This window comes from Ciona intestinalis, unplaced genomic scaffold, assembly GCF_000224145.3.
Source record: "Ciona intestinalis unplaced genomic scaffold, KH HT000016.2, whole genome shotgun sequence".
Classification (NCBI taxonomy): domain Eukaryota; kingdom Metazoa; phylum Chordata; class Ascidiacea; order Phlebobranchia; family Cionidae; genus Ciona; species Ciona intestinalis.
In genome coordinates this window covers 134087-147797 of record NW_004190338.2, presented here as the reverse complement: position 1 = coordinate 147797, position 13711 = coordinate 134087, and the positions used below count along the sequence as shown (strand labels likewise).

Genomic DNA, 13711 nt, shown 5'->3' with positions numbered 1-13711 from the left:
CGTATGTGTCCTTGGGCAAGACACTTATTAACGACAATTGCTCCAATCCAGTGGTCACTAATGGGTTGTCCAAATTATCAGCCATACATAAAAAAAAATGAAAAAAATTTCCAAAAAAAGAATCACCCACAAAGTAACATACATGGTAACTCGTAAGCTGGCACGAGGTGTTAAACCCGTGTGATAACGACTGTCGTTTTCCGGCCACGCGAGGATAAAGTAAGTTACATTCATTCTACCAAATTGGACGACGATGAAGGAAAATGAAAACACCCTACACCTAACCTACTATGCAGAAAGTAAGGTATGGCGCAATTATCTATTATTATAGTTCGATGACAGTAATCTACAAGTAGCCTATTTACGCTAATATCTGCGACAGTGATTTCCGTTGTTGGGGGAAAGAGAGCTTGAGCAAGTCTGAGACTCCATAAACCAAGACCTCCAGCACCGATGATCAGCACAGATGCTTTTCCTAATGACAAGCAACACATTACCGATTTTAATTGTATTACAGAAACACTTTGCTTTTGTCTGCATAGCAGTACTTAAATGAATGAAAAGCTGGTAGCGTCGAGCCCCAAACCCTCAGCAACACAACATGTTCGTGGGGAAAGAAAAATGTGCAGTTCGAATGCTTGTGCCGTGCTGGCACAGTGGTTAAGGCGTCTGAATGTAACTTTTTACGTCATATATAAGTAATTTGTTATAATGCCCGTCGCTGCTATCATTATGAGCGTATATATATATATGTTTCTTTAAGCAAAACAATTTACGGCAATTGCTCTAACCTATGGTGGTCCGTTGTGGGCTGTCTATTTCTATAGAGTAGGGTGGGAAAAGACGGGACACTTTTAACACATATATATCCAAGTACATGTATCGTGGTCGTGTTTTAAACAATTAACAACTGTCTTAAAAAATCGTGAAGATGCATTTTTTTAATTCCATTAATGTTCTTTGGTTACTACCGAATGGAACGAGAAAATTAAATAAAAAGGTGTCCCATCTTCCCCTACTCTATATTATAAGTTTTCCCCCACCCTACTATATAGTTGCGGTAACTCGTAAAAGGGCATGAGGCGCATAAAACACAAAATTCGTGTTATAATTACTGCTGACGTTGCCCCGCAACGCGAGGATAAAGCAAGTTACGGTTATTCATACATAGAAATCTAAATACAGGCCTTCTGGAGCAATACCGTGATAAAGTGTCGCCTTCTCCACCGTATCCAACACACTTGTTACAGCGTTGTAAGTTGTAAGACCCGAGCATGGCAACATACAAGCAAGGTCCAGTGGTATAGAATCGGGAAGTTTAACAACAAACTGAACCTCTGTGACTGCTACATGCGTAGAGTGGCTGCGTTTAACAAGAATGAGTTTAGTTGTAGAAATGTCGACCGTATATATCCGGCGCCGTATAGCACAGTTGGTTAGTGGGCCTGCCTCGAACCCAGCAGAGGTAATGCGTTCAAGGCTCGCCGTTGCTACCATTGTCGGCATATGTGTCCTTGGGTAAGACACCTAACGGCCCCTCCTCTAACCCAGTGATCACTAATGAGTTGTGCAAATTATCAGCCACATACAAAATAAATACTCACAAAGTAAGATACTTGGTAACTCGTAAGCTGGCGCGTGAAACAGTACACCCGTGACTGTCGTTTTCCGGCCACGCGAGGATAAAGTAAGCATTCAATTAAACTCAATATATTACTGTGGGGTAAGATGGATATACTGATAGCACATTATATTCCATTTTGCCTTTTCGGGTGTTTTTAACAATTAACAGAACTATTTAATAATCGTGCGGGTGTAATTAAGGTGATTTATATACATCTGTAAATATTTTTTCTTCTTCACTGTACCAAATGTCACGATGAAGGAGAATGAAAACAAACGCCACTTTAATTAACCTACTATGTAGGTCTAATCACCAAATATATGGCTGAATTTCTTCTAAAACATTTTAGCCATTTGTAATAAATTCAATTGCTTGTTAAAGGGATTAATTTATGTATTTTCCATAATACTATATAAAAATTAGCCCTGATTTTTACATGCAATCTATATATAGGCTATGCACTTCTTACCCGCCGCTTGATGCACCCACACCAATAATTGTCAACTGTCGTTCTTTGCAACATTCTGATTTGCCGTGAGTGCAGACACCGCATTTGCTGCAGCCAATCCAAGGATAAACAGCTACTCGATCACCAACCTTTAGACCAGCTGCCGCGTCTATCAGATGTAACGTTTTTAAGGGTTATTGGACCAGCTAATGTATATTCTCAAGCCCCATATCGTCTGCCGCTGTAGAACCTCAATCTCGTAACACCTTCAATTTGTGGAAGGGCCCTATGAATAAGGATATACCGCTCGCCGTCGCGGGTTACGTTCGCTCTGTAGTCATGATCTAGATTTCCGCCGCGCGAATGTTTTATGTTTTTGCCGCACAAAGTCGATTAACAGACAAACAAAGTACATGACGTTTTCAAAAAAGAAACCATGTATAGGACCTGAACCTGGTCCCGCAGTCACGGCTTTTAGGTTGGCCGCTCGCTGCATGGACTTTTAGGGCCGTAATTGCTTATCTTTAAAAACAAAAGTACAGAAACGATACGTCGTGACTGACACGAGTTTATCTTGATGTAACATTGTAACACGATTGCTTTACGCTTGGGTTTCATCATTATATATACTAAGATATAGTAGGGTGGGGGAGATGGAACCTTTAGCACATAATATCTAAATATCCTGATCGTGTTTAAACAATTACTAACGGCCAATAGGAGTCATTGGCATATAGTTTTATAATTTCTTGAAAGTTCTTTGTTTACTACTAAACGGGGCGAGAAAATAAAGGTAAAAGGTGTCCCATCTTCCCCCACCCTACTGTACTATAAGTGCTTTGACACAGCAGAAAATTCAATCACGATATTGCAATGCTGATAATGTCCTCTGTGTAATCTTGACATTGAAATTAGAGTCATTCGGATATCCTACAGTCCTACACACGTATTCGCGGCTCGATAGTTATATATAGGCCAACTCAAGTTTAGCACAAATTTGAAACAATTCGTTGAAGTAATTGAACGTTAAACAATTTAGCACGTTTTAAAACCTAAATCTAAACATGGTAGGCCTTATATAGCTTTTACGGTCTCCCAAATTTGGTGGTAAATATAGTAGAGAGGGGGAAGTTGGGACACATTATCATTCTGTTTTCTCGTCACATTTGGTAGTAAACAAAGAGCGTTCAAAGAAATATAAAACCGTATCCCCACGACTTCCATAAACCGTTGTTAATTGTTTAAAACACGATCAGGATATTTGGATATTCTATGCTAAAGGTGTCCCATCTTCCCCCACCCTACTCTATGTCGCCCTTTTATGCTGCTAAAAATACGCCAAACAATCCATAATCTATACCTGCTTCTTCCCCGATAGAATACACTGTTCCCGAGATTTCATGTCCAGGAACGACTGGTAGTTTATATCCTATGGCGTCCGAAAGTCCAATTTTGGTATTTCCAAGGTCGATACAGTCATCCCATTGGTGTATGTCTGAATGACATACACCGCTGTATGCTACCTGTGTAATATAATGATGGTACATACGATTGTAGGTTTAAGAATGATTACAAAACATAATATAACTTTGTTTATGCCTCTATGGAATATACTATAGGGCGCAAGACACTTAACGGCAATTGCTCCAACCCAGTGGTCACCAATGGGTTGTCCAAATTATCAGCCATACATAAAAAAATAATCCCCCCTAAAAAATAATCACCCACAAAGTAACATACGTGGTAACTCGTAAGCTGCCACGAGGTGTATGAACCCGTGTGATAACGACTGTCGTTTTCCGGCCACGCGAGGATAAAGTAAGTTACATTCATTCACATAGGGAGTAGTAAAACCTATGTGTTTGTAAACAAAAATCTTACCTTTACGATTGCTCCTTTCTTTGGAGTTGCAGGAATATCGACTTGTACGATACGTAAAGGTTTGTTTAATCCTACTATTTCTGCTTTTTTCATCATGTTTATGCCAGTACGCGCCTATAAGTAGCTTTATCGGTATAAAATCGAATTTAGCAGCCTGCTGGTTCAATCATTAACGCGCTTGTGAGTTGGTGGTGGTGGGCGTTTACACTCATAAACCACTTTATTTGCCCACTGCATGCCATTAAAGTTCACAACACGTATGTGAACTGCGCAGCAATACTCTGCAAGACTAAACTGCAAGTTTAGGTCGACATCTTAAAGATTAAGCAGTGGAAACTTATAACTGGCCCGCGTACAAATGTTATTTCATCTTTAAGCCAACAGACCGAAGTACTATTATACTAATAGAGCTAATTTGTTTTTTTTTAAACAATGAAATCAGACTTTAAACATCCGCTGTATAAGTGTGCCGCACAGTCGTTTGCCGGCGTGCTTGCTGCAGGAGCAGTCGAGCACTGTATGTCTGTTTACCTTGAATTTGCAACTCTCAAGAAACACCGTGACATAAAGGAAAATGATAGCAAGGAGAAAAATACAATGACTAGTATTATTAGACTATGTATTATGTATGCATATTTAAAAACAATATATATTTTTATTTAAAATATAAACGTGGGGAATGTACAGACATCAGCGCGTCACCAAAACAGTAAACCAAACAAACATGTATTCAAAAGCCGTACAAAACATTGAACTTGGTAACCACAACCAATTAGAATTTTTAGGACCTTGCAGCAACTGCTGACACCATTTTATGTATTTTCTCCTGGTTTCGAATGATGTTTGCTTTTGTTGCAGCCATCTGATTACGATAAGTAGATATGCTGCTTTCTAGTTCCTCCAATTCATGTTTCAGAGGTTCAACAGCTCTTAAAGTAATTTCCTCCTCATCTTTTAACCGAACAGCGTGCTGCGTATTCTCCTTCTGCCAGAACACAAGCTCATTCTGCATGGCATCCATATCTTCTTGAATGTAATCAATAATTTTAGCCAGCGGTGTTGCACTCTGACACAATGTCTGTACGGAGTTACGAAGTTGATCGATTTCCTTTGCTACGAGCTCGCGCTCTTTACGTTGTTGTGCTGTAGTGACATTTGTACGCTGGATTTCTGTGTGCTTTTCCACCTTATTTCTCCCAGCAGCAGATTGCTCTAACTCTTTCTTTGTTTCCAAAATCTTCCGAACAAGTCCTCCATGTTCCTCGTCCTCTTCCATTTGCGCAGTGTTAGAAAGTCCGGTTGGTTCCTCCTGCAGCATCGGATCAGCATCCTCCACAACGAACTGTTCATCATCATCATCTGATGGAGTTGCTCCTAAATTCCGATCCACGATAATAGGAGCTGAGCGTTGCTGCCCACCGCTTGCTATTCTATCTATTTCTTGGTCGGCAGCATTTTGTCGTTGCCTTACTCTAGGTGCAGCCGGCCTTGCACTGGGTGGACGCGCTAATTTCCGAGGAGCAACCGGTGCTTCTTCATTTTCTTCTTGTTGAACATCCGGTTTTGATCTTCCACCAGAATAAGGTTTCCTTCTCTGACCTTTAGCAGAAGCAGGACGGGGTGCTCGTACAACTGGAGCATTACTCTCAGCCCCTTCTGCATTTTCTCTTAATCCAACATTCTCTTCGTTTCCATTTTGATCTTCATTCTCTTCTCGGCCATTGGAGGAATCAATTTGTGGAGTAGGAGGTTCAATCTCATTTTGATGCTTTTTGCTCTTTCTTCTCTTTCTTCCATGATCCTGTTCTTCTTCTGCCTCTTCATGATGCTCGGGCCTATTATCCGAGCTGCGTTCTCTCTCTCGTCGTCTCTCTTTGTCAGCAGACGATCGCCTCTTGTCATGACTTCTATCACGATTATGGTCTGAGCTTTTCTTCTTTCTTTCCCTTCCACCTTCTTCTCTTTCTGGTTTTTCTCCAACTTCTCCACGTTTAACACCAGAAGGTGGTTTATCTTTTGGTTTTGACGATTTACTAGACTTCCCAGTTAACATCTGTTGAACTGCATCTGCTGACGATTTGTTTTTCATGATACATTTTGCCATTACCTGTAGCAGTTCATTAGTTTTCTCTGGTTCATGCCCAGCTATCACTTTGTTAGGTCTCACAGAAAGTGTGTCACCAGACACCAAACCAACACAGTCAATCACTTTTTGCAGAAATGCCAATTTATCCTCTTTGGCTGTGACATTTTTTGAATCCATTTCTTCACTTGTAAATAGGCCCTTCAAGAAACCACTTGTTCGAATGACTTCTGTTATAATATCATGCAGAAATCGAAATGGAGGTTTGCTTAAAAGCTTGTCCGTCAGTGGAGGCTTCTTAATAATTGTACCCATAGTGTCTTTCGTTTTCTTAATTATTTTTGGATCCATATTGATGTAAATTGATATTAACAAATTCCTATTTTATCCATGCACATTAACGAAATAAAATTACAATAGAATAAAATATGTGTTTACAATATGGGTGCTAGTGAAGAAACTTCTAGCCCGTAACCTCTATAACCACTAACCCGTTAACGGTGCTAATGAAGAGTCTCCCCCCCACCTTATTTGCTAACCACTAACCCCCTAATCATTAACACCTAACCACTAACACTTCCACCAGCCTATTCTGCTATGTACCGGAAGATTCTTCACTAGCACCAATATGTATTCTATAGGCTAATAGCAATACAGTACTACGTATAGTTTAAGTTTATTAGTTTTTCACTTATACTACTGGATAGTGGATATTAACATCAAATCTACCACATTCAGTTCTATGTTATCTACCGCTATTTATTACACGCACATTAAATTTATTGACAAACGGTACTTTCAGTATGAAATACCTTTACTTATTTACTAATTTGTGGCTTAACCAAGACCGTAAACTTTTCCAAAGTTTTAAAATTATTGGAATGTTAGCGTACTTTGTAACCATAGAAATTGTATTTACTCGCCGTTAGATCCGATGAGATATCGTCGCAGGCAAATCATTTTTGCTACAAATTTATTTAGTTCTCTTAAAACATTTAAACACTGATTTAGTGTAGTCGTATTTTCTGCAGTAATACATATAAGTTTGAAATTGTTTTTGTTGCGAAGCAGTGAAAGAACAAACCATTTATTCTTATGTTTCGATAAACTGAACGCAAGTTTAATCTGAATTTACGTTACAGTTTTAACAAGCAGGCAATCGAAGTATCTAGAATTCTAGAGTACAGGATAAACAAATCACAGAAATATAAAATATAAAATGCGTATCTCCTTTACTATCTTTTTATGCGCCTATCCTTTACCATGGAAACCAAGTAAAACGCGGACGGAGTTGGCGGTCACGTGAGTAGAAAAAGAATATATCACGGTTTTGGGCAGTTGCGCGTTCTACTCTTTTTTATTTCTGTGAAACACACACAAATGCTATTATATTTTACAGTTGCCATATACACGCAAATGAAAAGTTTTTAGTTTTGAATTCAACGTTCCAATGTTTCTCAATGGGTGGTTATGGTGGTCTCGGTTTGAGTTGGTCTGCGATACTTGGCTTTCTTCCTCTGAGTGTAATTGCTCGTAAGTCGATATCTGAAACGTTATACCTTTCATTTTAAATATGAACCGTACATACAGTTAATTGATATGGGTAGTATACCTGTTCGATGTTATTCCATCAAGCAGTCGCAAGCCGCACAAGGCATAACCTTGTCTAAAACTCGCGTTCCTCCAACCGTATATGAAGCTGTTGAATGTTGAATTAAACATACCCAACCAGGCAAGAGGACGCTTAACTAGAAGTAAATATCTTTCAAATTTACGTAATTTTGATTATACGAGTACACTAAAAATCCCAAAAGTTATAGCTTACAGAGACATATAGGGCATGGTGGAAAAACGTTAATGGGACATCTTTTCGTTTTATTATCTCGTCTCTTTTGGTGTTAAACAAAGATCGTTTAAAGAAAGCCATATCCTCAAAACTTTCATTGACCGTTGTTAATTGTTTAGAAAATGATCAGGATATTTGGATATTATTGGCTAAAGGTGTCCTTTCCCTTCCCTACTATATTTTAAATTAATATCCCAATGCGAATTAGACAAGGGTAGTCACCTGCTGGATCTCGCAAGTTGTTCCAAACCCCGAAGTTATTCATGATTACAGCGAAACAATAAGGTGTCCATGACATTAAGAATACAATCAGGACGATAAGTATGGTTTTCAGCAGCCGATGTTCTCGTCTTTGCAACTGAGCAGACACAGATTGCGAACGAATCGACATCTTGTTGCCTTTGCTGGGAAAGTAAACTCAATTAATTATTTATAAATATTTAGTTTTCCACAAATATTAGATTATTAGTAGAAGAACTGCAATTTTCAGCCACGTAATATATATGATATCTAAGTCACAGCAAATCAGCAGCAAACTTTATCGCAGTGCATGTTGCACGTTCAACCAGTAATCTCAGATATTTAAAATTTAGGAAAACTTATTATAAGACTTAACCCTCAAGCACATATAATGTCCAATATTTTCAAACTTGAAATATATGATAAAGGCTTCGATCAGAGTGATACCACGAATTGCAGTATTATTTAAGCTCAATTTTCACATCTTTATTAATTGAGAACCCCTCGAAGAAATATGTTAAAACACACAGAATTCATTTAGCAATTTGCACGCCAGGTGTAGGCTAATGTTAACAATAAGAAAACAGGCGGGGTAAGATGCAATCTAAAATTCTTTGATTCATAAAAAAATTAATTATTAGTAATAGACGGAAATACCACTAAATAATATTGGTCGCTTTAAAAATAAAGATTACTATTCTGTGCGACCGCATTTTATAAAAACCTTAACTATTACCGTTTTACTCTTGTAAACAAAATGTAGTAACAGAACGATGAGACGATGACAGGCACAAAGTAAGCCAAAACAACCAAAGCGACGGGGTATCTCGGGACATTGACATCGTCCCATGCACACATTCCTGAAATACATTTTGTATTTTACTTTCATAAATTAAAACCCAAAGAATGGCATATATTTAAAAAAAAACTATCATTAAATATATAGTAGATTAGGGGGACAGGTCACCTTTAGCACACAATATCCGAATATCCTGATCGTGTTTTAAACAGTTAAGAACAATCTATGGAAGTCGTGAGAACACAGTTTTGTGTTTCTTTGAATGCTCTTTAATCCGTACAAAACGGGACGAGAAAATAGTCTGAAAGGGTATCCCATTTTCCCCACCCTACTATATACCTTAACGGCTGGCAACGAAATCACTGCTGACAGTGAAGGTAATTCAATTATCAGGTCAATTATTGTGGTACACAATATTGGTTCTTAAAATCTCTTGTTTACCTGCTCCCTTGTCGTATATGAGTAGATTTTCGTTAGTATCCTTCACCGTTAGCAACAGTGGCATATTGAGCATGACAGACCACACCCACACGAATGCAACAAGCAACATTACTGTTGATTTCTTTTGAAACAACGGCGTCTGATTTTGTGTGCTAGATGTTATCATTAATCTGTAAAAATGCGATGTTATTGATTTAATAAACAACTTTCTTGTTTGGTCAGCTACAGCTAGCAACGAAGAACAGTGTAATATATTATTGCGGGGTAAGATGGGACACCTTTATCACATACTATCTAAATATCTTGATAGTGCTTTAACAATTAACAACGGATTGTGGGAGCTAGTCGCGAGGATATGTTTTTATAATTCTTTGTACGTTTCTTATTTGCTAAATGTGTTCCATTTTCCCCGACCCGATACTATGAAATACGGGTGTTACGGTAAAACGACATCGTTACGACGCCAAATAATTAAAGAATATACAATAAAACTTAATAAAAAACGTCGCGTTGACACCCAAGTCTATACTTAACCCATTATTTGGTGAATTGAACCCATTACCTGTTAGTTACAGGCAGGCGCACTAACCACTATGCCACGGCACCGGACTACATGCTTTACTTCTATAGTGCTACTTCTTCCGTACCTCTGTACACTAATCATCATCAAGTTTTGCATTGAAGCATTGCAACTTGTGGGCACTAGGAACCCCACCACCATACACGCCTGACGACCCAACACACTTTCGTTTCCATTCAACATATTTCCGGCCGTGACTGGAAGTAGAACTGACGTCACGATGAGGTCAGCAACCGCCAAGTTACAAATAAAAAGGTTTCCGGAAAGTTTTCGTAATTCCTTTAAAATAAAAGGACAATGGAAGTGTTTTAATATATAGTCGGGTGGGGGGAGATGGGACACCTTTAGCACATATAATATCCAAGCATCCTGATCGTGTTTTAATCAATTGACATTGGTCTATGGGATTCGTGAGGATATCGTTTTATAATTCGTTGAATGTTTTTTGTTTACTATAGTAAATGGAACGAGAAAATGGAATGAAAAGATGTCCCATCTTTCCCCAGCCTACTATATATAGTCTCATATGTGTTTTAAATAAGCCCGGAAACAAACATGTGTTTTATTATATATCAAAGATTTTTTTTGGACTGTGTGAGAATATATAGTATAGATTGGGGTAAAATTGTACAAATTTTTATTCTTTTTAATCGTCACATTTATTCAATAAAAAAACAAATATTTAAAGAATTTTATAGTCGTATATCCCCACGACTCAAAATAAGAGCATTGTTAACTGTCTAAAACACGATCAGGATAATGGTGCCCCGTCTGCCCCCATAGTACAATATACGTGTGTGAAGTATCCAAACTTCCCCACCGTATTGTACCTAAGTATAGTTTGGCAATCGTTTAAATACAAAGCAAAGTTATGCTTTACTTACTGGATTAGTGGTGACAGAATAAATAATAAGAAAGTTTCCAACTGTTCCTACAGCCGCTCCAATGATGAGAATGGTGACCATAAGTGGTACGAAGGCCTCTTCTGCGTTATATACATCTGGAAAACATTTTTTCATATTTCATAAAATGCACTGTTATATAACCTTACCATGCGAACAAAAAGTATGAACGAAAGCTGTATTGGTATCAGTTGTCCTACTGTGTGTGAATTATTTTCGATATAACATTTCATGATCTTGTTTTGTACAATTGCAACGTTAAGTGTCAATCATCTTCCCAAAACGCAATATTTAAATTTTTCTCGCAATTTACAAAATTTTATATGCTGACTCTTTCAAAGTAACGCTTTCGTAGGCGTTGTAAAGGTTGTATGTGTGTTTTGGCTGACCAACAGATTCATAAAAAAACTTGAATACTTACAGTTGGATTTAGTGTCATTAAAGTAGTTTTAGTTTTGTAAATTAACAGAGTTATAAGCATGAGGAAAATAGGCAGGGTCAATATAACTATAATTTAAGATAGAAACATAACAAAAATATCGTTTTAAAGTTATAAATAGGCCTATATAAAGTTTACATGCTGGCAAAGAAACTAGCACAGTCGGTTAAAATCGGAAAGTCAACTACAAGTTGCAGAATACTGTTAATATAAAAATATTTCAATTTATAGTGTCACATCTTTTCCAATATTTTTGTCAGTGGCGTATACTAGTGTCAGTGTAGCAATACCCAATTTGTAGCAAAATGTAAACTTTATTAATATTTATTGTCAATTTTCTGTTATTACAAGTTTATATATAGTGGGGTGGGGAAGATAGGACATCTTTAGCACATAATATCTGAGTACCTGATCGTGTTTTTAACATTTTACAACGGTTTATGGGAGTCGTGAGGATATAGATTTTCAATTTATTGAATGTTCTTCGTTTACTACTAAATGGGACGAGAAAATAGAGCTAAAAGTGTCCTATCTTCCCCCACCCTACTGTACATTTGTAGGATACGACATTATAGCGATGGGGAAGGAAAATAATGTTTAAACTTGATTTTCAAAGCGTACTGTATTATTTCGTGTTATTTGCGTGTATTCCTATTGTGGCCTTTCATTATTACGTCATTACATACGCTCCAGTAATCGTCACGCCATTTGGTTGTGTTGTGTGTTGTAAACCGTGACTATGACCTCTAACCACGTGACTGTGGGTTTGCATGTTAAACGGTGGTCAGATTACTTATGATATCGTAGCGAACGCACGTAAATATAAAACTGCTACATTTGGCGATCCTGCCAGGACCAAAAGAAAGACAGTCTAACAATGGAAACGTCGCGATTAGACAAGTTGGAGGCTTTAACCAGAGGGTTGTTAAAGGAAAACCTTGAACTACGGGGCGAACTGAGAAAATTAAAGGTCTGGTTTCTGGGGTAGAGGTTTTAGAATACCGGATCGAAGGCTTCGAAGAACCGACAGTGAGAGCTGAACCTACGCCACTTAGGCCGGAAGTACCACCCGGAGATTTTAATGGACGAAGTAGTTGGGCACAATACAAAATGCATTTTGAAAACATTGCGAAAGTAAACCGGTGGTCGGAGTCGGACAAAGGAATGCATCTTGCCGCGCACCTTACTGGAGACGCGGTCGAAATCCAAAACACGCTCACCGCTGAAGAACGATGGAACTACAACACGCTTGTCTCCACGCTGGACCAACACTTAAGTGAGGTGGCGACCAAATTCAAAGGCGGTTTTATTGGCCTGGGATGCGAACCAATATTCGGGATTGGTGCAGGTGGTGCACGACATGTGCCAAACGGAAACCCACCCATTTACCCCATGGAAAGAGTGGGAATTGATTTTTTAGGTCCTCTGCCAGCAACAGAAAACGGGAACGCCTATATTTTAGTGGTGTGCGACTACTTCACCAAGTGGACGGAATGCTTTGCACTCCCGGACCAGCGGGCGTGTACAACAGCTGATACGTTGGTGACTCAGCTATTCTGTCGTTTTGGAATGCCTAAGTTAATTCATTCTGATCAGGGTCGTGACTTCTAATCTCATTTGTTTCAGGAGATGTGCCGCTTGCTCGAAGTCAAAAAGACAAGAAATTCGCCTTATCATCCACAATCCTCCGGGTTGGTGGAGAGGTTCAACCGGACATTGCTGCAGATGTTGTCGTCCTTTGTGAACGAAAATCACAATGATTGGGATATCCATTTGCCTTATTTACTGATGGCCTATCGTGCCTCTAAGCATGACATGAGAAAACCTCCGCGATAAGATGCTGTCCTGCTTCACTTCCGTTCGTATGAATCTCCGGCGATCGGCGCAGCGACAGAACCGAAACTACGACCGTATACGGCTCTGCCCATTTCGTTCAATCAGGACGATTGGGTGTGGTACTATTATCCCCCAATGGGGAAGAAGAAACTGGGAAAAGGTTGGATGGGACCATTCCTAGTCACCCGAAAACTGTCGGAAAACTTATACGAAATACAGCGATCCGAACAGCACCACACCAGAGTGGTTCATGTGGATCACCTACGCCCTTATCATGCAGAGTTCATGCCGGCGAATTGGTTGAGACCAACGGCGAACAGTGATGAGGTAGAGGCGTCACTCGAGGGGTCGACCAGCTTTGACGACGAACTACCCCAACCAACCGCGCCCGAATCACCGTACGACCGCGGTACATCGCGCTACGGGCGTCAACAACGCTTACCGCGATACTTGAACGATTATGTGTTTTGATTTACACCTTTTTGTGTGAATGTATCAGACCTTTTTTTTGCGATTAGGCCTACGAAATCTGTTCGATGCCAAATCGATTGTGTTTAAACATCGTGTACTAATTTTTTCGTTAGACTGTTTC

The 13711-nt window shown here is 39.0% G+C and overlaps 3 protein-coding genes across 3 annotated transcripts in view; all 3 read right to left on the bottom strand.

The window, feature by feature from the left end:
- Positions 1-4544, bottom strand: part of LOC100187292 (alcohol dehydrogenase-like) — a 6214-nt gene extending 1670 nt beyond the window's left edge. The window contains exons 1-5 of the mRNA XM_009862624.3: positions 3954-4544; positions 3433-3595; positions 2094-2241; positions 1203-1363; positions 366-475 (exon numbers count right to left, since the gene is read on the bottom strand). Coding sequence (XP_009860926.1) covers positions 366-475; positions 1203-1363; positions 2094-2241; positions 3433-3595; positions 3954-4049 — 678 coding nt within the window. The 5' untranslated portion in view covers positions 4050-4544. The remainder of the gene's footprint in view (positions 1-365; positions 476-1202; positions 1364-2093; positions 2242-3432; positions 3596-3953) is intronic.
- Positions 4545-4555: 11 nt separating this feature from the next.
- Positions 4556-6473, bottom strand: LOC100184905 (TRAF3-interacting protein 1). Its single transcript, XM_002128133.5, has one exon. It carries the CDS (start codon positions 6385-6387, stop codon positions 4735-4737), a length of 1653 nt encoding a protein of 550 aa, XP_002128169.1. The 5' UTR covers positions 6388-6473; the 3' UTR covers positions 4556-4734.
- Positions 6474-7241: 768 nt separating this feature from the next.
- LOC108950128 (melanopsin-B-like) lies at positions 7242-10952 on the bottom strand. Its single transcript, XM_018814950.2, has 7 exons — positions 10827-10952; positions 10010-10221; positions 9363-9532; positions 8859-8982; positions 8105-8286; positions 7649-7784; positions 7242-7581 (listed from the first exon to the last, which is right to left on the bottom strand). The coding sequence occupies exons 1-7, from the start codon at positions 10905-10907 to the stop codon at positions 7494-7496; spliced, it is 993 nt and encodes a 330-aa protein (XP_018670495.1). The 5' UTR covers positions 10908-10952; the 3' UTR covers positions 7242-7493.
- Between the last annotated feature and the right edge of the window lie 2759 nt (positions 10953-13711).

Bases quoted from the DNA above. Each gene is read 5' to 3' on its own strand.
- LOC108950128 (XM_018814950.2), bottom strand. From the start codon at position 10,907: ATGGTCACCATTCTCATCATTGGAGCGGCTGTAGGAACAGTTGGAAAC. The intron at 10,222-10,826 runs GTAAGTAAAGCA...TTTATTTTAAAG, and splicing joins ATTCTGTCACCACTAATCCA to GAATTACGAAAACTTTCCGG. The intron at 8,983-9,362 runs GTAAACAAGAGA...AATGTATTTCAG, and splicing joins CATATACGACAAGGGAGCAG to GAATGTGTGCATGGGACGAT.
- LOC100184905 (XM_002128133.5), bottom strand. From the start codon at position 6,387: ATGGATCCAAAAATAATTAAGAAAACGAAAGACACTATGGGTACAATT.